The 24,845-nt window shown below is 44.0% G+C and overlaps 1 protein-coding gene across 7 annotated transcripts in view; it reads left to right on the top strand.

Moving 5' to 3' along the window:
- NALCN (sodium leak channel, non-selective) overlaps nucleotides 1-24,845 on the top strand; it is a 317,004-nt gene that overhangs the window by 53,342 nt on the left and 238,817 nt on the right. For 4 of the 7 annotated variants that reach the window (XR_014819860.1, XM_084982251.1, XM_021065879.2 and 1 more), the window contains exon 7: nucleotides 7,030-7,184. Coding sequence is in view for 3 of the 7 variants with exons in the window: in XM_084982251.1 (XP_084838377.1) it covers nucleotides 7,030-7,184 (155 nt within the window). In the remaining 4 variants the exon portion in view is untranslated. The remainder of the gene's footprint in view (nucleotides 1-7,029; nucleotides 7,185-24,845) is intronic. The other 3 variants (XM_084982252.1, XM_084982253.1, XM_021065881.2) reach the window with 1 other exon arrangement.

The raw sequence follows: 24,845 nt of genomic DNA, 5'->3' as shown, positions 1-24,845 counted from the left end.
AAACCATAAAACTCTAAAGTACTGGAGCATTGTTTGGGGCTCTTGCAAAGGATTTCTGCAACCAGCTCAAAGCACATTTTCTTAGCTCTCAAACTCCTACATAATGTTATTTGTAAATATGATATTTTGTTAATAATAATAATAATAATAAAAGAACATATGCCAAGCAGAAAATGAAAGCCTTTTAAAAAACAACCACTCTGAGGGATTCCAGCACTCACTCTGACACGTGGAACTACGATAGCCAGAAATCTAAAATATTGAATATCCATGCCAATTTTTAGATATCACACTAAAAAATTGCATAAAAACAACAGGATCCAATTATTGATGAATTCCTTCTATAATTACTTTACAAATAAATGTAAACAAATAGATAAATACCTTTGCCATAGATTTAAATAATGTTTGTTGGGAAGAAGGACACATTCATTTACTTAAAAAATAATTATTAACCATCTACTATGTATTAGTCAGGGTTCTTCGGAGAAAGAGAACCAATAGGGAGTATATGTAGAAAGAGATTTCTTTAAGGAGTTGGCTCCTGAGATTGTGGGGAGCAGCAAGATCAAAATCTTCAGAGCAGGGCAGCAAGCTGCAATTTCCAGCAGGACTCGATATTGAAATCCTGAGTTCAAAGGCAGTCTAGAGGCAGAATTCCCTCCTCTTGGGACACGCGTCTCTCTCTCTCTCTCTTTTATTTTAGGGCCTTACCCATGGCACATGGAGGTTCCCAGGCTAGGGGTCAAATTGGAGCTGTAGCTGCCAGCTTACACCACAGCCCCAGCAACAGCAGATCTGAGCCACATCTATGACCTACACCACAGCTCACGGCAATGCCAGATCCAGATCTTTAACCCACTGAGCAAGGCCAGGGGTCGAACCTGCATCCTCATGGTTGCTAGTCAGATTCGTTTCGCTGAGCCACAGCAGGAACTCCAGGAGACTTCTGTCTTAAGGCCTTCAACTAATAGCCTGAAGCTCCCCATATTACAGAGGGTTATTGGCTTTACTCAAAGTTTACTGATTTCAATGTGAATTACATCCAAAACATGTAATACCTTCACAGCAACATCTGGATGTTTGGCCCAGATGTTGGACCATACATCTGGACACCACAGTCTATCCGGGTTCACAAATAAATTTAGCCATCACTGGTTATGTCTCGGGAGCTGTATGAAATTGGAAGTTATAATGGGCAACAGACATCCAGTGAACAGTTGACCACACAAACAAGAGCGATACAAGTGTCAGAAATGAAAAGTGTGTCTACTTAGAGAAGTTACAGTAAGGAAACCTAACTCAGTCTGGGGGACTTAGGGTGGCTTCCCTGAGAAAGTGGTATTGAGGCTGAAGCCTGATGGCTAAACAATGAGGCTAATCAGGGAAAGACGGGAGCAGAGATCCCCCAGCAGAGGAGAAGGTTCTGCTATAGATGCAGTGCCCAGAGGCCTGGGAGAAGGCTAGCATGGTTGATGCTGGGTCCTTCAGGGCTTGCAGTTCATGTTAAAGACTTTTCTCTGATGGACGTGATGTAGGACGGTGATGATGAAAAGTTGCTTTACGTGCTCTGAGGGAAATGAATGGGAGAGGCTGCGCGAGGCTGCGGGATGACCAGTTGGGAGGCTGGAGAGTGGTGCAGGTAGAGGTGGAGCTGGAGAGAGGTGAATGACCCCAAAAGGTATTTTGGAGGGTGTTTAGGGGACATGAGATTAGCTATGAGGGTTGAAGGAGAAGTAGGCATCAAGGCGATTCCAAGATCTCAAGCTTGCTTAACACTTTGGATGCTGGCGCTCTGGTGCTATATGGGATGAGAGGGAATGTTGGCAAAGGGTCAGAGTTCAGTGTGGATTGGATAGAGCTGCAGGTGCCTGTGGTGTAGCCAAGAGGAGAGATCTAACGGGCAGTTGGATGTGTAGCTGGGACTCCAAAATGACATTTGGAATGAGAATTGAAGCTATGAGAGTGGACTTAATTGCATAGGGAGAGAGCATCAGGAAAGCCAAGGACCAAGCTCAGAGCCACTCAGTACCAGAGGTGAATTATAGGAGGAGGAGGTGGAAAGGGGGAATGATCGGAGAACTATGGACACAACTGGGATCTTCAAAGGCAGCAGTGGTGCATCTCTCTGAGCCTTCCTTCCATGGCCACGACGTGCTCTAACCAGAACCGGAAGAGGATTTCCTCATGGAAGAACTCATGGGATTGGGTTAGGTTTGCCTAGACAATCCAGGATGTTCTCTCCAACTCAAGAGTTTGAGCCTTATTCATGCCTTTTTGCCATGTAAGATAATACATTCACCGCTTCTGAAAGTTGGAATGCGGACATCTTTAGGGGACTGTGGGATGCTACTGACAGGTCGCAGAAGATGAAAACTAAGGCGTTCCCATCGTGGCTCAATGGAAATGAATCTGACTAGCATCCATGAGGACGCAGGTTTGATCCCTGGCCTCACTCAGTGGGTTGCGGATCTGGGATTGCCATGAGCTGTGGTGTAGGTCACAGACTCAGCTCAGATCCCGCGTTGCTATGGCTGTGGTGTAGGTTGGCAGCTACAGCTCCTATTCGACCCCTAGCCTGGGAACCTCTGTATGCTGTGGGTGTGGCCCTGAAAAGACAAAAACAAAACAAAAAAAACCTGAAAATTTTCCAACTGGATGTTGTCTGTGGATACAAACAAGAGTGATTTCCTTAGATTAGAGATCCTGAAAACAGGCTGAAAATTAAATTAAGGAGATTACAAGTAGATACTTTTTCAAGAAATATAACTGCGAAGAAGACATACAATTCTTGAGTCCCTCTTAAGCCTACATGCGTATCTGTTAAGACCGGGACAATGGCTGTCTCTGTTGAGGGTACGGTTGGTTGGAGCAAGAATTCCATCCCCCTAATTTCTGAGAGCCTCTTGTTCTATTCCGAGTATCTGAGGGAACAAGAACAAGGAAGTGATGGACATTAACAAACAAAAATAAAATCTAGAAGGTTCTTGTTAACTGAGAAAACGAAACAAAGATAAAAACCAGTATATGGTCTGAAACTCTTGACATTCATTTCAGTTTTTAAAAAGGGTGTTTATCATGTGGTTTTAGATACACGAGTTCCAGGCCAGTTAATCATCTAATAAATGTGTCTCTGAGAAGCATTTGCTAATAGCTTGATGTTGGCAAAATGAATGTGTTTCAAATCTGCTGCTTCTGAAGCCAAAAGATTTCAAAATCCTATCTGTGCTGGTGACGGGTTAGGTTTCAAATGGCAAATCAGTGGGGATATGAAAGAAAGAAAAAAACACGAATGGCCTCAAAAGGAAAAGAAATACTTTAGAATTTATAAATTAATGAAAATGGTCATAATAGTTAACAATTACTGAGTGATTAACTTACTGCCAGGGCTGTTCTGAAAGTTGTACAGTAGCTCATTTAATTAGTAGGACTTCCCTCTCCCCTCCCCACCACTAAGCAGCTGCAGTCGCTGTCCCCATTTTTGAAATGTGGAAACTGAGGCAGTCCACCCTAGGGCTAGGCTTTCAACCTAAGCAGGCTACACACTTCTAACTCCCAATGACACTAGGTAATTTACATCTCACACTTATGCCCGCCACCTGCCTGTCTCAAGTACTTTACAGACGTAGCATTTCCCCCACAGCCCCGTGAACGAAGTATTTTCCCACCGTCTTGCAGATGAGGAAACTGAGGCACAAACTGGTGACCTCACACAGGGAATCGGGGCTGAGCCAGCCAGCTGGGTCCAGAGTCCCACATCCAAACAGCGGAAAGGTGATGTTTTTTGAAACTTTTTCATGTAGACTGTTTTTCTCAAACACCCACTGCTGTTGTCTTTTTATTTATTTATTTTTACTTTTTAGGGCTGCACCCGCAGCATATGGAGGTTCCCAGGCTAGGGATCCAATTGGAGCTGTAGCTGCCGGCCTACGCCACAGCCACAGCCACACAGGATCGGAGCTGCGTCTGTGACCTACACCACAGCACGGCAACACTGCATCCTTAACCCACTGAGCAAGGCCAGGGATGGAACCCGTGACCTCATGGATACTAGTCAGATTCCTTAACCACTGAGCCACGGCGGGAACTCCCTATTGTCTTTTTAAAGTGTTGGAAATGAAAGAAAAAATTCTTCAGTTTGAGGGGTTAGTAAACGTGTTCCTTCTGGCTCCACCTTACCTGCTTCAGGTATGAGTCCAGGTCCAGGTCATCCTTCAAGATTCTTTCAGCTGCACAATTCTGTGAACAAAGCGCTTTCAGGATCAGGTACCCAAATCCCTTCTATTCTTTTGGCCGTCGTTTATTGCTGAGTTTTCACAGGCGGGGGTTGACGTTGCATTTCGTCATTGTGATGACTCACAAGCGTTTGCAGTGAGCGTGGACGGAGGGCTTGCAGCTGCCAGGCGCTGTGATGAGTAGGCCGGCTTGGTTGATTTGACTTAATCCTCACCCGGATGAGGAAACTGAGCTCAGAAACGTGTAGAACTTGTGCAAGTCACATGACCAGGAAGTGGCAGAGCTCGGGACCAAACCCCGGAAGCTTTTCTCCGGGACTCTGAGGCCCAGTCCCCTCTCCGCTTTTTCTGATGTGTGGGGATGAAATCAGAAACATCACGTTTGTGTAGACAGAAGCGAAGATGGAGCATTTAGCCCACACCTGAGAAGGTGAACGGAGGGGAGATTAGTGATGTGTGTGCCTAAAACCCTATCTTTCTTGCACAGCTAAGCGGCGGTTTCCATAGTTAGTGCCTTTCCCTTGGGTTTTGTCTGTTGGGGCCAAAAGACCAGCTTAAATTGTGACAATTATTTAAACCTCCTCTGAGATGTGTTGACTAATTAGCTTGTTTGCTGCTAACAAAGAGCAGAATCTGAAGGAATAAACGTGGAGGTTTGTTTTGACTGAGACAGAACCAGACCGTGTATCACTAGGTGATGGGGTGTGTGTGTGTGTGTGTGTGTCTAGGAGATTGTGTGTGTTGTAAGACTGTTATGTAAAATTGTGTATGTCTGTGTAGGAGATTGTGTGTGTGTGTTGCTTGGTGACCTCAAGCAACTGAGAAGTCAGAGGTCATGGAGACTTAGGCATCAGACTCTAGAGAAAGCACATTATCACATACAGGGAAGGAAGCAGCCAGTTGACTCTAAGATGACATTAAGGAAACGAAAAGTGACCCTGCAAGTCTGGCTCACTTTGGCCAAAAGAGGAGGGGACTGAGACGGTCCTAAGGTGGGTCTGCATTTGGGAGACGCCTAGAAACATCGAGAGAGTGGGAGACGCCTAGAAACATCGAGAGAGTGGGAGATGCCTGTGGTGCAGTCATGGGTTTCTAGGGCTCGTGAAATCATCCAGCCTAGGCTTTGGCCCCTACCCATGCGTGTGAATTGTCTCAACATCAGCTGTGTGGGGCCCATTTTAAGGTCAGCCCAGAATGCGATTCCACAGTCAGCGTTCCAGCGATTACCTGTGCTCACTACCAAGAAAGACGTTACATGTCTAAATCCTTCTACATCAGCTTTATCTCCAGTTTGTCCTCCAGAAAGATGGAAAAGGGTTATATCACTTTCCACCTAAAAAAACCTCAATATTTTAACAACCTGGTGCTGTCACTGGGTCACTCCATAATCTCTCTTTTTCCATTTTGATCCCTTTGGTTCCTTCATCTCACCTGATTTATCCGGTTTTCTCTCGAAACTGCACATCTGACAACACAGAAGAAGGCCACGTGTCATTTACGAGGCTTACATCACTTTGGTGCCATACAGGAAATGTCTTTCTTTTTTTGTCTTTTTAGGGCTGCACTCGCGGCATATGGAGGTTCCCAGGCTAGGGGTCGAATCGGAGCTGTAGCCATTGGCCTACGCCACAGCCATAGCAATGCCAGATCCAGGCTGTGTCTGCGACCTACACCGCAGCTCACAGCAGCGCCAGATCTTTAACCCACTGAGCAAGGCCAGGGATTGAACCTTCGTCCTCACGGATGTTAGATTCGTTTCCGCTGCGCCACCTCGGGAACTCCCCGTGTGGGAAATGATCCTCATCATTTACTGTTGCTGCGAAGTGGAGCAGCAGCATTGGTACCCACTGTAGGAGAAGGATTCGTGATTAATAAGGAATCCCCGGACGAGTTAACATCCCTCGCAAACCTACAGAAAAATTCCTTCTTTTGCTTATCCGGGTCTTGGTCTTTAAGGACAAGAACCATAGTGGTAATGATAGTCTTGGGAGTTCTTGTTGTGGCTCAGCAGGTTAAGGACCCAACTTTGTCTCTGTGAGGATGCGGGTTTGAGCCCTGGCCTCACTCAGTGGGTTAAGGATCTGGCGTTACCACAGGCTGGGGTGTAGGTCACAGAGGCAGCTCGGATCTGTCGTTGCTGTGCCTGTGGTGCATGCCTGCTGCTGCTGCTCTGATTTCAGCCCCTAGCTGGTGAACTTCAATATGTCGCAGGTGCAGAGATACAAGAACAATAACAGTAACAATAATATTCTTATAGCGCCACGGTGTGGATGCATCGGGTATCATTTGAGAATGTTCACTATGTCCTTAATGGCATGAATACCATTCACGAGTCAGGATTCTTAAATCTGTGTCCGTGTATAGCAGCTATAAATGAGGAGTGATTACATTATTCATTTTATTTTATTTTATTTTATTATTTTTTTTTTGTCTTTTTTTTTTGTTGCTGTTGCTGTTGTTGTTGTTGTTGTTGTTGTTGTTGTTGCTATTTCTTGGGCCGCTCCCGTGGCATATGGAGGTTCCCAGGCTAGGGGTCCAATCGGAGCTGTAGCCACCGGCCTACGCCAGAGCCACAGCAATGCGGGATCCAAGCCGCGTCTGCAACCTACACCACAGCTCACGGCAACGCCGGATCGTTAACCCGCTGAGCAAGGGCAGGGACCAAACCCGCAACCTCATGGTTCCTAGTCGGATTCGTTAACCACTGTGCCACGACGGGAACTCCTACATTATTCATTTTAAGCAACACTTCCAACTGTTGAAATTGTCTAACCCTTTTCTCTGTTGTCCGCAGAAATGTAACCTGGAATAGTTTAGCGATCCCAGATACCCACTGCTCACCAGAGCTGGAAGAAGGCTACCAATGCCCCCCAGGATTTAAATGCATGGATCTCGAAGATCTGGGACTTAGCAGGCAAGAGCTGGGCTACAGTGGCTTTAATGAGATAGGTCTGTCTTACTGGTAAAACACATTTTCAGTTTCTCTTTTACAATGTTTATGAAATGGAGAGAATGGTTGTATAATGGATATTTTATGTTCAGACTGGCTAGAGAATTGAAGAAACACAACTGCAGATTTTAACTGTGTGCCTGCATAGTGATATAGTCTGTAAATATATTCTGTAACGTATGGTCTGCGTCTGCTTATATTCAGGGATGTCTGTAGAGTTAATCTCATTTTAGACTGTTTTGGGTCTTAATTACAGCATTTAAAGGTAGTTGTTGAGCAAGGTTCAAGGGTTGTTGACTCAAAGAACCCTTTGAGTTAATAAGACTTGGTTTCCTTCTACAGGTAGCTCTATCCTTATAGGCAAGGTAAGTCTTACAGAATTGGAATACTAGATGTTGATGAATGCCTGAGAGCCAAAGTAATTCTGGAACAGAAGACAGCTAATGAAATAATGAATATGCATTAGCCATATGATAGAGGTGTGGGAACTGCTTGTATGTGAATATGAGGTGCTCAGATGTGCCCACTTATCTGTGGCGTGTTGTATTAAGTCCTGGAATGTGCCATCTCCACACAGTAATGAAAGAACTTGGCACCTGCCATTTAGTTGACATCATTGCATTTGTTATAATTCCATGCAAGTTGTGCATACCTCATTATTGAAGCAAAAAACCCATGGAATTCCAAACAATTATTTTAGACTCTGAGAATTCATCTTTGTCAGTTCAGCAGCCATAACAAAATACCGGAGACTCAGTGGCATAAACAGCATAAATTGACTTCTCTCCAGTATGGAGGCTGCAAGTCTGAGGTCAGCGTGGTATGGGCGTGGTTGGATCTTGCAGCGTGCAAGCCCCTGTTCCTGGCTTTCAGATGGCTGTCCTCTCTCTGTGCCTTTTGGTGATAGGGTGTGGAGGAGAGGAAAGAAAGCTCTCTGGGTCTCTTCTAAGGGTGCTAATCCCATCATGAGAACCCCACCCTCCTGATCTAAACCAAATCCCATCCTAAAGGCCCCACCTCCTAATACTATCAAGATGGTGTGGGGGGAAGGGCTTACATAGTAACAGCAGGGGGTGAGGGCGTGGGTGCAGAGCAGAATTGTGGGAGTCATTTGGAAAAAGAAAAAAAAAAAAAGCATTTTTTTTTTCTTAAAGTTTCAAGGCCCAGGTACTTTTAAGAGAGTCTGAGACCCTTTTACCCACTTTCATTGTATAATGAGATGGTGGCTGGGCTCTTCTGGAAGCCAGATCTACAGATTCTTAATCTGTCTCTGGGCGTGGTTTCCCTTCTCAATGGGCCGGCTGTGCAATGGGGATTTCATTGCCAGGGAAGCCAGACTCAGCCCCTGTCAACCCTGAAGGGCACCTGCTTCAAAGCCAGCCTGTCAGTCTTCACATATGAGAAAAAGTGGCTGGTAAACCCTGTTCCCACCCTGGCCTTCCGTCCCAGCAGCTCGTACATGGTGTTATGCAGGATGATGTTTCGCATTCTGGGACTAGTGTTTAATTTCAGAAAGAATGTGTGAAGACCTTGCTTTGATTGAGGAATCTGTGCCAGATATATGAGCTACTAAACCAGAAGCCTTGGGATTGAATATGATACTGACCTTGGGCTGACAAAAAACACAAATAGGAGTTCCTGTCGTGGCTCAGCGGAAACAAATCTGACTAGTATCCATGAGGACGCAGGTTCCATCCCTGGCCTTGCTCAGTGGGTTAAGGATCCTGCGTTGCTGTAGTGTAGGTTGCAGATGGGGCTCGGATCCTGCGTTGCTGTGGCTGTGACGTAGGCTGGCAGCTACAGCTGCCATTCGACCCCTAGCCTAGGAACCTCCATATGCCAAAGGTGTGGCCCCCCCCCCCAAAAAAAAGACAAAAAAAAAAAAAAACCCACACAAATAGTTGGTATATTTATTTATTTACTTATTTATTGGCCATGCCCATAACATGTGGAAGTTCCAGGGCCAGGGATCAAACTCGTGCCACTGCAGTGAACAGAGCCACAGCATTGCCAATGGCAGATCCTTAACCACCTGAGCCCCTAGGAAACTCCAGTTGGTATTTTTAAGGAGTGAATTTTGCAAATAACATCCCTAAATTTGTATTCTTATCGTTTGGCATGCCCTCAGAGTAAATTTGCAGCATTTTAGTTAGAGGGGCATTCTTCTGTCTGCTTTGGCCAATGATACATTTTCCTGGTTCACACAAATTTGGAAGCCAAAGAAGTGAGCATTTCAGTTTGCTGTACTCTCTTATACTTCTCTGGCTTTGGAACCAAGCTTTCATCCTTCCTCTTGTCTCAAAAATGCAAAGGACTCTTATGGATAAACCTGGGCTTTTAGGGTTGAGCAGGAAACCCCAGGTGTGGTATGGGAGATGAGATATATAGATTTGGTAAGCTGGTCGGAGCGAGCTCCAGGAGTCCTAACAGCTGGGGCAGGACTGGAATGCCCAGCTGGTCAGAGCCTGCTGCTCTTTCTTTAAGGCACTGAGCGTGCCTAGGTCTTATATGGAGAGTGGCCTGGCCAGCCAGCATTCAGGAGTTAAGCTGCCCTTGCACTGGAAACCTCCAACCCTTTCAAGACGTGTTGCTAAATCAGATCACACCCTGGTCATTTTATGAAATAGTTTTTTTTTTTTTTTTTTTTTTTTTTTCACACCCTGGTCATTTTAAATGCAGCAGGGGTACCTAAACTCCAGATGCTGCATTGTATCCAAGTGGCCTCATCTTTCTTCACCTTGACTTACAGTGGCTTCTACTAATGCAAAGTACAATGTTTCTTTGAGAGAGAACATCTCTTTATTAAGTGCAGGGGCTTGAGAAGCCCCGTCCTGGGAGGGATTGCCCTGGGGGCAGTAGTACTCTTACTGTAGCTCTACTGTTTATTTGCACGTTTATCTCCCAAGGATTTAAGCTCCTTGAAAACAGGAAGCCTGTCTTTTCATCTCCACGTCTCCAAGGGCCTAGAGCAATGCCTGCCTCAGAGGGAACCCTTTATAAATATTTACTAATGGACCGAACAAAGTCTGTCCTTTTGAATTCATTGGTAACCCATCATATTTGTGTTAGGATATGGAGCCGTAATAGAGAATTGAATTGTTTCCCTGTTGTTCTTTTCCCTGATTTCATCTGCTTTTGTTGGCAGTGTTCATTATTCCTCATGACTTTCCTTTCTATACAAGCTTAATTTGCTTCTTTTTCTCAAACGATGATTGAATTCAGCCTCATTGTAGGACTAATGGTTAGATCATGAAATGTTGACTTTGCACTGTAATCAGAAACTTCTAACATGATCACTGTCATTTAGATTGAATTGGTAACTACTTCCTGATATTATGTATCTGTGTAGATGCACAAGTTTGAGATTATTTTAAAAGTTCTTGCGGAAACAAAAGATAATGTTTCACCCAAAATGAGGAAAAAGAAATTAATTTTATTAGGCAGATGTGATCATCTCTTTCTGATCATGCAGTTAAGTTTAAAACATAATTAAGTGCCTAATTGTGCATTTACATTTGCCCAGTGTACTTGGTATGTAAGTAAGCAGGATTGAATTAAAAGGGGCACATTTCCTGTTCATACTAGTCCAAATGATCACACAGTACACTGAATTTCAATCATTTATAAAATTTTATTTGTAAGTAAGTTTATGTCTCATTAAAATATTTTTTTTCTTTTTAGGGCCACACCTGCTGCATATGGAAGTTCTCAAGCTAGGGGTCAAATTGGAGCTGTAGACACCCGCCTATGCCACAACCACAGCAACATCAGATCCAAGCCACATCTGCAGTCTCTACCACAGCTCATGGCAATGCCGGGTCCCTAACCCACTGAGTGAAGTCAGGGATCGAACCCGCACCATCATGGATACCAATCAGATTCATCTCCACTGCACCACAACGGGAGCTCCCTCCTTAAAATTTAATATTGATGCTATTGAAAAACTCAAGTTTAAAAATATATTAAGGAGTTCCTGTCGTGGCTCAGTGGTTAACGAATCCGACTAGGAACGATGAGGTTGTGGGTTCGATCCCTGGCCTTGATCACTGGATTAAGGATCTGGCGTTGCCATGAGTTGTGGTGTAGGTTGTAGATGCAGCTCTGATCCTGCGTTGCTGTGGCTCTGGCGTAGGCCGGCGGCTACAACTCCAATTCGACCCCGAGCCTGGGAACCTCCACATGCCGCGGGAGCGGCCCAAGAAATGGCAAAATGACAAATAATAATAATAATAGAATAAAAGAAAATAAAAATATATTAAAAGCCAGAATCATTAGGTAGAAAAAATTATAAAGAACCCCTATTGTAAGATTGCAAAGTAAAGACACCTTTTTGTCTCTAAAATCACGCAGACATCAGGAGGACTGAGAAACTGAAACGCAATTTCCATATTTAAGGATTCTGAAAAACCTGAAACTATGAACCACAGTCCCAGGGGGCCAGTTATCTAACAGAAAACTTCCTGAAAGACTCTGGCTACTGAGGATCTCAGGTAGAGCCGGCAGAATATGGACGTTCTGAAGCAACCGATGTTTACTGTATGTTCAGTTTAAAAATTCAACAATAACAACTAAGATACAGAAAATAATAATAAAATACAATAAAATAACCAGTGATCCCAGAGGAGCTGAACAGTCCCCTCTTGGAGTCAAGGAATCACTGTGTAGCTGACTGTAGGAGCTTTCTAGAATTCCATGTGGCTTCACAAGGGAGAGACCTTCATTCTGCAAGCAGACAGAGAAGAGGGACAGAGATAGTTCTGAGGGCCCTAAGGCTGCAACTACACAAGACTCTGGGTTTGTAAATCTGGTTCTACCTTATAGTGATCTGGGGAGTCTTTTATTTATTTTTAATTTTTTTGTCTTTTTAGGGCCACATTTGCAGCATGTGGAAGCTCCCAGGCCAGGGGTCGAATCGGAGCTACAGCTGCCTGCCTATACCATAGCCACAGCGGTGTGGCATCCGAGCCATGTCTGTGACCTACACCACAGCTCATGGCAACACTGGATCCTTAGCCCACTGAGTGATGCCAAGGATCAAAGCTGCATCTTCATGGATGCTAGTCAGATTCGTTTCTGCTGAGCCACAATGAGAACTCCTGGGGAGCCTTTTAAAACTCACTGATTCCTAAGCACCATTCCCAGGCCAATTATAGCAAAACCTTAGAAGGATCAAGGGTACAGAGGACTTTAAAGAGTTCTCCAGGAGATTCTAACACGCATGCACAGCGTGAACCACTGGGTTGAAGCAACCCTGATACGCACTACCCACCCAGCTTGTGAAAATCTTCACTTCTGCCCCACAAGGTCACCTCGCCCTCCCCTGCATGGAACAGTGACAAACATCTGGTTCCGTAAAAATCGAGGTCAGGGAGCACCTGCTGTGGTGCAACGGGTGAAGAATATGACTGCAGTGGCTCAGGTTGCTCTAGAGGCGAGGGTTCTTTCCCGCACCCAGCAGAGTGGGTGCAGTGGGTAAAGGATCCGGCATTGCCACACCTGTGGCATAGGTGGCAGCTGTGGCTTGGATTCAGTCCCTGTCTGGGAACGTCCACATGCCTGCTGTTGGTGCAGCCATTAATGAAAAAAAACCAGAAACAATAAACAAAGAGGTCAAAGGTGACTAGTAATTAAAAAGAATCAGGACCAGATCTATAAAAATGAACCTTTCAGTACATTTAAAACTGAACAAATCTTCAAGATATATATGACTCAAAAGACGACTTCCATATGCACATTAAAAGGGTATAACTTGACTCAATAAATTGATGTAGAATAACCAATACTGAGGCTATCTTAGTAAAGATGCTGGAATTCAAAGCTAGAAAACGTTTTTTTGGGTATCCAAAAAAAAAAAAAAGATCAAGTCCATGCTAACGGGGACAAAGGGAACTGAAACTTCATGTCAATATTCAGTTCCAGGATATAGTGTCACAATGCTTACAGGGTCCTTAGGGAAAGAATGTGTCAAACTCTTTTTGATTATTTTTAAAGAGACAAGAACTCAGACACTTCTATTTTACATGAAGTCTTTTTTTTTTTTTTTTTTTTAAGGGCCACACCCATGGCATATGAAGGTTCCCAGGCTAGGGGTTGAATTGGAGCTGTAGCCACCAGCCTACACCACGGCCACAGCAACGCCATATCTGAGCCGCATACCACAGCTCATGGCAATGCTGGATCCTTAACCCACTGAGTGAGGCCAGGGATCGAATCTGGGTCCTCATGGATGCTAGTCAGATTCATTTCTGCTGAGCCACAATGGGAGCTCCTGTTTCACATGAAGTCTTTCTGAAGTCATTCAGCCGATCAAGAATGAAAGGTCATGGGCCGGGACCCTAGTGTCTGTTCAGTATAATAACAAAGTTAACACAACCGCAGGATATACAGTCTATAATGTAAGTAGTATGAACTGTGATTGTAAAGAAGACAGGACAGGATCAACTGGGGGAGGTGGATGGATGGTGTTGATGTTTATACTTAGCATTAAAACTCAAGTATCATTTTATACAATATACGAATCCAAATAATGGAGGCATACGGCTACTTGCCATGAGCTCCGACGCATTTACAGAATCAACAATGACTTTAGAGGAGTTCCCATCATGGCTCAGTGGTTAACGAATCCGACTAGGACCCTGAGGTTGTGGGTTCGATCCCTGGCCTTGCTCAGTGGGTTAAGGATCCGGCGTTGCCGTGAGCTGTGATGTAGGTTACAGAGGCGGCTCAGATCTGGCATTGCTGCGGCTGGGGTGTAGGGTGGCAGCTACAGCTCCGATTGGACCCCTAGCCTGGGAACCTCCATATGCTGCGGGTGTGGCCCTAAAAAGAAAAAAAAAAATGACTTTAGAAAAGATATAAAACTCAAAATAATGACCTTGGGGTTTGGATCATGGCTGTACTACATACTGGTGTGGTGACCTTGGGAAGGTAAGGAATCTCTCTTGCCTCGATTTTCTTACCTGTGAGATGGGGGGCGATAAACCTACCTCATAGGGTTGTTGTGAGAAGTAGCTGAGAAACTCCACTTAGAATAGTGTCTGGCTCAGCACAGTCACAGGATGAGCTAGAAATCAGAGAGAGTGGCAAACTAGGAATGTTCCTTTGTGTGACCGGAGAAGAAGTGACAACTTTAGCAAAGGAGGGGAGTTCCCTGGTGACCCAGCGTGGTCACTGCTGTGGCTCCGGTTCAGTCCCTGGCCCTGGAACTTCTGCATGCATGCCAAAGGCGGGGGCAAAACCAGACCAAACAGACAAACAGAAAAACAAGCACAAACAAACAAAGAAGCAAAGGAGAGCAGGATAGAGATGCTTTTAGATTAGCACCTCAGTGTCTGATCCTCTGGCCTTTTCTTTGCCCCAGTTTGTGCTTCATGTTGCTTGGGATCTTAGAGCAAAGGAGCAGCATGGAGGGGACGGGGACGAGGGGGTCTCAACTTTGCCCTGTGTCCTGTTAGCTAATACCTCACATTTCACTTCATTCTAATCAGTGCATAGAGAGCCAGTACTTGGGGGTGGTTCGTCTTTTTAAAAAATGTATTTTACTGACGTATAATTGATTTATAAGATGTTAATTTCTGCTGTACAGCAAAGTGATTCAGTTATACATACACATGTTTTTGTATTCTTTTCCATTATAGTTTAGCACAGGATAGTGAATCTATTTCCTTGTGCTATACAGTAGGACCTTGTTTATCCATTTTATTTTATTTTATTTTTATTTTTATTTTAATTTATTTGGCTCTCTTCGAGCCGCACCCATGGCATATGGAAGTTCCCAGGCTAGGGGTCAAATCGGAGCTGTAGCCACTGCTCTACGCCAGAGCCACGTGGGATCTGAGCTGCGTCTGCGACCTGCCCTACAGCACACAGCAGGGATGCTGAGACTCTCGAGATGTTATCGCCAGGACCTATTTGAGGAGCACAGAATCTGTTCAGCAGACATTCCGATTCCACGTCTGAAGGGAGTGTGTGGGGAGGTGGGTACGTAGTCAGCATGCAGTGTAAAGGTCTGGGGGACAGAGGGCACCCCCAAACCCACAGGATAGACGTGAAACCGAAGAGATCATGTGACTTAGTCTATGCACCTGCTTCCATTTTCTGAGTATTTACCCGCTTGGCAGCTCCTCCCTCCCTCTGTGTTACCACGTGCTTCTCAACACGCGAGGCCTGAGACGCTGCAGTTTCCGATCATCGGGCTAAACGGGCAGTGAGAGGGCTTTCCAGCTGAACTAGATGAGGCCGTCTTGCCGTTTACCGACTGTTTCCCCAGGTGGGGAAACCGCGTCACAAGGGAGGTCAGAGGCCTGGAAAACTCAGGCCGAACTCCCTTCCCCTGATCCGCAGACGTGCTGTAACTGGCTGTCTCCCCCCAGACCCTTTTCCATTTCAGATCAGTGTTTTATTGCGAGGGAAACTCTGAAAGTGCCTTGCAAAGCTCAGTCGTGTTCTTCATTTTGTAGTAGGAGGCTGGCATCTGCCACCTCTGGTAAGCGGCTCTTGGGGCGAATAGCTGTCCAAACAGATGTGATTGCCGGTTCGAAAACAAGCCAAGGACAAACCTCTCACACACGTGGGAAGGAAATCACAGCCCATGCCATGAAACGCGCAATTTACTTGTCACAATCTTTCAAAAGAAGGTAAGGAACCAGGTACAGGAGATGAGTCAAAGCTACTCCGGTGGTGGGTTTTCACTCTCCACTCACTGTACGGTCAGGTTAAAAAACAAAACCAACCGTGTTTCCTTTTGGACAGAACAACCCATGGATGTTACTTAACGATAAACTTTGCCCTGGGAGGTCACTTAGGAACTAAACAGCTCTCAGGCAGGTTTTGGTTTTTTGCCTTCAGCGGCATACGAACAAAAGACAAAAGCTCAGTTTTTAAAAATTCAGAATAAACGAAACCTGTTTGAACTGTTTATATCCCATAAAGGAAGCCCATATGTGAGATCGACCTATAAACAAGACATGCAGAAAATAACTAATAGAAAAGGCATTTCAGTTATACGTGGTTTTAAAGCTACACGGACTGTATATAGTAGACGACGTTCCGTATTCTTCCTACACAGTGATCAAAGATGAAGCCAGGAAATCGCAGGCAGCATGTTCTCCTGGCGACTAATCGTCCAGCAGCCTTGACTGGTGTAATTACTGTCATTACTTATGACGCCTGCTATCATTTATCCATTGCTTATTATGTATCTGGCACCAAGCAGAAGGTTTCCCATCCGCTGTGTTTTTCATTCTCAAAATAAACCCCTAAGATGTCATTATCCCCAATTGATAAGTGACAGGAATGAGATGAGAAGGAATTGATTTGCCCAGAGTTACGCGGGTCGAGGTTGGGAGCCAAGGCCTGCTGCCCCAGGTGCCAAGGTCAGAGCCTGCGTTTTCCAGCTGCAAGCTCCGCGCTGTGTGTGACGTCGGCCTCGAGTCACCGCTGTTCCCTGTGGCTGGTCAGGGCAGCTGGTCCGTGGTAGCATCTCGTGATGGTGGCAGGGGAGGCGTGTCCTCAGTGTACCCGTCCACCAGATGCCCGCCTTCTCTTGTCCTGATGTCTCCAGGACGAAGGGGCGCGGGGGAAGAAGAGTAAGGTCCGCTGCAAACTCGGAGCCTCTCCGGGTTGGTCTCTGCCTTCGAATCTAGCCCCTTGCAGGAAAGCTGGTGCGTGGTCTGGGTCCATTGTGTCTGTGAATCCAAACATGAAAAGAATATACCTGAGAGGCAGTGCAGTTTTGCAAGATACTTTGTTGAGCCATGGGCATGTGGCCAAGGAGTAGAGGCAGTGGCAGCATCATTGAGTAAATATGCTTTGGATACAAGGTGAGACGGTAAACGCATGGACTAGAGATGTGGGGGAAACCGTTGAAAGCACCAAAATGCGTTATTTGGTCTCTCGCCGTCAGGTTCATTCTCAATTGAATGAAATTCAAAATCCCATTACAATGCATGTATTTAGTATTTGTCATCTATAGCTACAGGCATCAATTTCTCCTGTGTATTTGAATTTACTTTCTCTTTCCCTTTGAGATATGAATATTTAAGTTTGCCTTTTTTTCCCCCTTGGGATGAGCCCTCTTAGGATTTACTCTAGTAACTCTCGTAGGTATCATACAGCAGCAAATTCCATTTCTCCCCCATCCTTCTAACTGGACGTTTGTCCCCTTTGACTGCCTGCATCCAATTTCCCCTCCTCCACCCTGGCCTCTGCTAACCACGGATCTGGTCTGCTTTTTTCTGTGAGTTTCTTTGTTTGTTGGTTTGTTCTTGAAGTATAATTGACCTGCAGCAGTCCGTTATTTCCAGTTACACAGCACAGTGGTTCAGTAATTCTATACGTTTAAAAAGCAAGGAGTCCCCCGGTGGCCTGGAGTTAAGGATCTGACGTTGCTACTGCTGTGGCTCAGGTCACTGCTATGGCTGTGGGTTCAATCCCTGGCCTGGGAACTTCCCCATGCTGCCCATGCAGCAAAACAAACAAACAAATACACACCAAAACGCAATCACCACAATAAATCTAATTATGATCTGTCAACAGACAAAGGTATTCCTTGCTATTGGCTATGTTCCCCACACTCCATGTTTTGTATCTGGATTCATTTATTTGGCAGCTGTGAAATTTGCTTTGTCGATACTACAGATGAATCAGCAGTTTTATGAAGTTGATTTTGAGATTGCATAATTAATTTCTTTATTACAGATAGGACATTAATGAGTATTTAACCTGTTCGTGCTCTTTATCAAACAAGTAATATCGTGGGAGTTCCCTTGTGGTGCAGTGGGTTAAAGTTCCAGTGTTGTCACCACCCTGGCTCTGGTTGCTGCTGTGGCTCAGGTTTGATCCCTGGTCTGAGGGCTTCCACTTGTTGCAGGTGTGGCCAGAAAGAAAAAAAAAAAAAGTAAGATCATAAAGCTTTTCTTCAAATAAAAAAACCCTTCTTAAAATATTAGGTAGAAAGCCCACCTATCATAAGCATCACGGAAGTTAAAATGTGGGTCGTGAATACAAACCTAAGGTGGGACTTAACATCTTTTAAATGTTTTTCTGGCAGTGATACATTAATTGGGCCTTTCAAGAAGATGAAAAAATTAGGGAGGACCGCAGCCTGCCAGATTCCCAGACAAGTACTCCAAAGTCACTTCTAAAGAAGGCTATTGTCTATTGACATTTGGGACTGGCATTTTTTTTTTTTTTCCCCAAGGGGAAATATAGTTTAGCTGTTACTTTTGTGGTATCTTCTTCATTTGACTTTGGGTCATATTGGCTGCAAGACACAGACTCAATTCCCTGTGCAAGTTATAAATGAGCTTTATTTGATACTGATGAGAAAGAGCATCAGTGATTATTTTCATCACTGGTGGTTTCTGGCCTTAGAACGTCCCCTGCCTTTTGCTGCAGGAGGATTGACAGTGAATCCACCGACACAGTCTAATGCTTCAGTTGTAATTCAGGATTTGCTTTACTTGAAAATTCCTTCCCAGGGTTTTCTCTGCTGGCATTCTCTTATTTTTGTGATTTGTCTTTTAGTACCTCTGATATTAAATATGGACATAAAATGTGGTAAAGGAAATTGCTTTTATTCAGATGGTAATAGGATGTAAATGGAACTTTGTTGATGCCGCTGCTAAAAATTGATTCATCAGATTTAAATGATGTTAAACCGTATTTCATGGGGCTGTATGTGCTAACAGATGAAAACTTTACAAATGAATAGAAACTAGAAAATTATTATACATCCAGAATTCTAATTTATTACAAAATGTGCGTTTTTATTGCAGTTGCAAAAAAAAAGGCACAGTAAAAGAGTAATCTTTAAAATGTGTAATTGAGATTTATAATACTTTGTGGAAAAGCACCAGAGGGTTGTTTTCCTTGCATTAATCTTATGTTTAGCATTGCTGCTGGAACTACTTATTGATTTTTATGAAAACACGTAGAGGAGAGAAAACTAGGGTAATGGAATTCCACCCAAAGTGCTGACTTTAATCTGTGCTAATTCTATACTTGCTCTCCGAGGAAATTCCTTTTCCTTGGGGCAAGGAAAACTCAACATATTTTTGTTAAATAGAGGACAAGATCAAGAAACTTCAGTAAGAGGAATGGTGATGAGAACCTTCGATGAAATACCTGGGTTTTATGCCTGGGTTGGGTCATGATCAGTGCCCTCAGGTTACATGCACAAGTGTGAGCTGGAGGTTTTCTGAAGGAACTAAGTCTTAGCATTTCATTGGAGTTTGACAAGGTCACAGACTTATTTAAACTGAAATTAGATATGTGGGTATTATTCAGAATATTAGGAAGGAAGTGGGTGTAAAGATAAAAAAGGCAGACATGATTTTAAAAGTGTATATACACTGTCTAGTATCTAGATGGGTATTAGAAGTTCTTGAATGGATTGGAAAAGGCAGCTGCTAGAGCGATTTTTCATATGACCACGAAAGAAGGAATTTTAAAAGTGGATTTCTTTTTTTGTTAAAAGCGGATTTCTGAAGGCATAAAGTGATGCGTTTTTCTCATATTACACATGGAAGACAGTGGAAGTAGCTCGTGGTTTCCAAGAACTCAGCGTGTTTACAGTCATATTTTAAGTATTTGTAGACCATAAAAATAATCCTTCCAAAAACATGAGATTTCATGAAAGACAGGGGTACATTCTGCTATCTATAATTCCCTCCCTTCCTCTCTTTCCTGTCTTCCCTCCTTCTTCCATCCTTATGTTTCATGATATTTAATAAAATGCTTTTAAATGTTTCCTTACCAGTAGAAGTCTAAGTGGTTTTCAGCGTTTTACTGCAAAGAGTAGTTCTGTCTTGAACACACACACACTATGTGCATGTGTGTGAGGAGTCTTTAAAACAGATGCCTAGAACTAGTTTTTAGGAAGTCATAGCCCTGCCCTTGTTGTGTGAGAGTGAGTTTTCAAAAGTATAAGTTAAGGTAGTCCTTCCTGATAATCACAGATACTGAAAGAAAAGACTAACACAGGCTGTGCTGTGTTCTGTGCTTTTCTGAACACCAGCAATTCATTCTCTTTTCTTTTTTTTCCTCTTTCTTCCTTCCTTCCTTCCTTCCTTCCTTCCTTCCTTCCTTCCTTTCTTTCTTTCTTTCTTTCTTTCTTTCTTTCTTTCTTTCTTTCTTTCTCCTTCTCTCTCTCTCTCTCTCTCTCTCTCTCTCTCTCTCCCTCCCTCCCTCCCTCCCTCCCTTCCTTCCTTCCTTCTTTCTTTCTTTTTTTTAGGGCCACACCCTCAGCATATGAAAGTTCCCAGGCTAGGGGTCGAGTTGGAGTTGCAGCTGCAGGCCTACATCACAGCCACGGCAACACAAGATCTGAGCTGCATCTGCGACACCATAGCTCATGGCCATGCAGGATCCTTCACTCACTGTGTGAGGCCAGGGATCGAACCCATGCCCTCATGGATACTAGTTGGGATCATTTCCACTGTGTCACCATGGGAACACCCATTCTCTTTTCTTTGAAGTCTCATTCCCCTTCCCCTGGAATTCCTTCCTCCTACTGGCCCTGTGAATGGAGCATGGTGACACCAGAGTTTGTGCATAAGGTTAATGCTTCCTTCTGCTTGTTTCCCACTAGGGTGTGTGTGTGTGTGTGTGTGTGTGTGTGTGTGTTTGTGTGTCTGCGTGTGTTTTACCCTTGTCTTTCCAATTGGCTCGTTAGATGCTAAGTGCCTCCAGGAGGAGCAAAGCTTCCTGTTCTCCCCGTGATGTCCTCTCTCGAACTCTCCATGAGCTCATTACAGCCTTTGGGGATTGGCTGATCATGTGTAGGAGACTTCTGTATTAGATATATGACCTTCACCCACCAACATTCTGTGGAAATGTGATTGAAAAGGAAAACAAAATGCAAATTACGACTCTAGCCTTGAAGTATGCTGTTGCTTGAAATGAAGAGGCTCCCACATTAAGCTAGATATCCTGGAAAAAAAAAAGTGAGCTTACTTTCTTGTCTTGATAGTCAAGGAAACTTCCCTGCGGGTCGTGGCGTCCATGGAACATCCTTCCCTCGAGTCTGTGAAATTAAATTGATTTCACCAGCTCATCGGTTGGAGCAAAAAGGAATCACGTCCTTTAGCAAAGCCCTCACACAACTCTTCCCTCAAGGTCTGTGGGGCCCCAGGAAGGCTGACTCCCACTTCTCCTGGGGCTGCGTGTTCTAAGGAGGGAGCCCTACTTATTAAAACTGTACTAGTGGAGGCAGGCGGGTGCCCACCTCCTCCTCTGGGGAGAAAGCTCCGGGCCCTTGAAGACCTGCTTCCATCCCGAGTCACACGGGGCTGTGAGAAAGATGTAACCACTCTGAGCCGGCCTTGGACTTGGAGCCAAGGCTTCCCTTCCCAGCCTCTCCCTTTATTTCCTTAGCCCCTCCACTCCTACATCCTTAGGACTTGGGATTCACGGCTCATCCGAGCAAAATATACTACCGATACTCAAACTTACTCACTCTACGAAGATACATGTACTAAGTGAAATTAAAAAATAAATATACTAAGATAAGTCATAAAGGCCTAATAAATACTAGCTGCCATCATTGAAACAAAAATAACAGCAACTACCACAATTGCTATTATAAAGGTTATTATTGATCAGATTAACTTCTCATTTTTATGACAGTATGAGGATTTTGAGAGACCGTAAGATGCATGCTTGTAAGCAGAAGATGAAACGTGGTCCTAAGTAATGAATTCAACACATACTCCTTCTGCATCTATTCTATGCCAGCCTTACAGGTGCTTCACTGGAAGGAAGGGATGAAAGTACATATAACCAGGCCTGTGCCCTTTAACATAAAACAGCAAATGCAGGTGAAATAAAGTCAGAAGAAAGGATCGGTCTTTAGCTAGTGGGAGGTCTTGTAGCTGTGGGCCAGGCGCAGGGTGCATGTCTGTGTGTGCGTGTGCCTCCCCCGCGCTTTAAGACTTTTTTGCGTGAGCAGACATTAAAGTGGAGCATGAATGTTCCAATTTGCTATAAGTCTCATTTCTCCCGCTTGCCTTATAGCAGCATTCATCACTTTATGTCACCTGCTGAGCCTCTGGGACAAATGCTTTGGTGAGGTCTGATAATGGAAAATCCTGGTTTAAGAATTACATTGTTACTTTAGCCTTTGTTAAATAAGATTTATAATGACACAGATTAAGTGTGACACCTTTTTTGGTTGTTGTTTCTAGTCAAATACATCGGCTTCTCATGTACTCTGCTGAGAATGAAGTTGTCGTATTTTTGACCAATAGCCTAATTATAGATTTTTAGTCGGTATTTATTTTCCCTCAAACTTCAACATTATTTCGTTGTATTCTGGAATCTATTATCGCTGATGACAACTCTGTTGTAGCTCTAATTGTAGTGCTTTTTGTTTCTTTTGTTTGTTTTGGGTATTTTCTCTTCCTTTGACATGTTTATTCTCTGGTAGTTTTTAAGATTTACTTTTTTTAAATTTTTATTTGGCGTTCCCAGGCCAGTGAGCCACACTTGTGACCTATGCCTCAGCTGTGGCAACGCCAGGTCCTTAACCCACTGTGCCCGGCCAGGGATGGAACCTGCTTCCCGATGCTTCAGAAATGCCACTGATCCCATTGCACCACAGTGGGAACTCCTACGATTTATTTTCTATCTTTGCCTTTTTATGCTTTTGCTATAATATGGCTAGGCATGCATCTTTATTATTTTATCTGCCAGGGCTTCGTTTTTTGCCTACAAGACTTGTACTTTGCTTTTCTGGAAGATTTTTAGATATTAGCTTTTCAAATCATATATCTTCTATTCTTTATTTTCTGGAACACTATCTGAAAATTGGTTACAACCCCTCATCCTGTCCTCTATCTCCTGGGTTTGTGTTTGCTGGAATTCCAGAGTCATTATTCCTTCTCTACGAATCTTTGCGGTAACTTCGTGGCGAGGAAGAGGAGAGGTCCTTGAACTCTGTGTGCTGTAGAGAATGGGGTAAATGTGGGCCACACACTTTGGTTGGCCCACAGCTGAGGTTCTGGCTTCTCTTAGGAGGCATTCACCCCTGATGGATCTGACCCCAGTCAAGCAACTTTCTGCAGGCTTGGCCTGGAGGGCAGAGTTCTCCCAGTCCCACTTGAAAATGCAGAGCAGCCTCTGGGACACTCCTCACTTTGCAGACACACCTCAGCGTGGCCTCCTGTGTCTGTCTGTCCTGTGTTAGGGTCCGATGCTCCGCCCCCAGCCTTTAAGGTGGTATTGACCCTGAATAAATCCCTGCGCCAGCTTGACCAGCCCTGCTCACACTCCTCATTCTGTATTTTCTCACACTCTATCGCTGCCAGCTCGTTCACTCGGTTTGGGAGTAATTTATACACTCAAAAAGAACTCTCCTTTATTTTCCTATTGCCTTGTGTTGGGTGGGCTTGGAGTGGAGTGGAGTGGAGTAAGGAAGGGGGTTTTCTAGTAAGCAGAGTCTAGCAGATTTGTTCTTTTAAATATGCTTTTTAAAATTTTAATTTTTTTTGTTTTTAAAAATATTTTTACTATAGTTGATCTACAATTGTTCTGTCAATTTCTGTAAAATGTAACGTAGTTATAATTATCACTTTTATTAGCTATATAACTATCAGGTAAATGAATGAATGTATTATAGAGCAAACTATTCTAAAGGCACACAGAAAGTGGGAGAAATAGGTGCAATACTCATCCATCTCTATACTCTTACTGTGTCTATGGCATCTACTTAAGTGTCCTGGAAAAAGCTTCATGACAGTGCAGACATGATTACTAGGCTAGTATATGGTCTATTTTACTGCACTAGTATATGCTCTATTTACTGGCATTTTATCTCTTCCATGTAATTTGCATTGGGAATAAAATATTAAAGGATACTTTCCTATCTCCTGCACTGCTGCCAGTGAAGCCGTCTCTAAGCTGAGATGCTTTGTCCTTGTAGGGCTTCTAAAGAGTTAAAGCAGTGCTGAAGCTGTGTCGTTACAGTGAACGAGAGCAAGGATCCACAGACCAGTGGCCTGTGAGCCAAATCCTGCTTACTGTCTGTTTTTGTAAATAAAGTTTTATTGCAACTCCATGCTCCCTTGTTTGCCTATGGTCCTTGGCTGGTTTCTGCCCATACAGCAGAATATCTGTAGTTACCACAGAACCCCTGTGGTCCATAGAGACAAAATATCTACCACCTGATTTTTTACAGAAAGAGCATGCCAACCTCTAGACTAGACCGACGGTGGGAAAAACTACTCAGTCCATGCTTCTGCTTGATTAGATCTTCCCAGAGCTGCCTAGAATCCTTGGCAGGCTTTATAATCACCTCCTCCAACATTCTTCCAACGTGGGAAGCTCAGAGGGCATGACACGTCTCTATTTTTATCTCAATTTGTAATAAAATCTAAACTTTCCTTTCCCGAGTCAAAGCTCCTTAATCTCTAAACATGAAATTTGTTAAGCAAGGTTAATGCTGGGTGTATATGCCCTTGAAAGTCGCCTCTTTTCTCTGGTTTCTCACAAGGGCACAGACTCTGTTCCTTGAAGCTGTCACTGACTTTGAGTAACACGTTTTTGAAGAATGGGGGATAGGTGAGTCATAGAATCCAGTGAATCTCAATTAGATTTAATTAAATGAGCATTCCTTAATAGGAAGGTAAGAGTCTCGAGGGTTAAAGAAACTGCTTAGAAAA

The sequence above is a fragment of the Sus scrofa genome, chromosome 11 (genome assembly GCF_054392235.1).
Source record: "Sus scrofa isolate SSC_HxYL_T2T_F1_AM1 chromosome 11, Sscrofa_HxYL_maternal_Yorkshire_Landrace_v2.0, whole genome shotgun sequence".
Lineage (NCBI taxonomy): Eukaryota > Metazoa > Chordata > Mammalia > Artiodactyla > Suidae > Sus > Sus scrofa.
The sequence above is the reverse complement of the archived record's forward strand: the minus strand, read 5'-3'. Positions and strand labels throughout refer to the sequence as shown.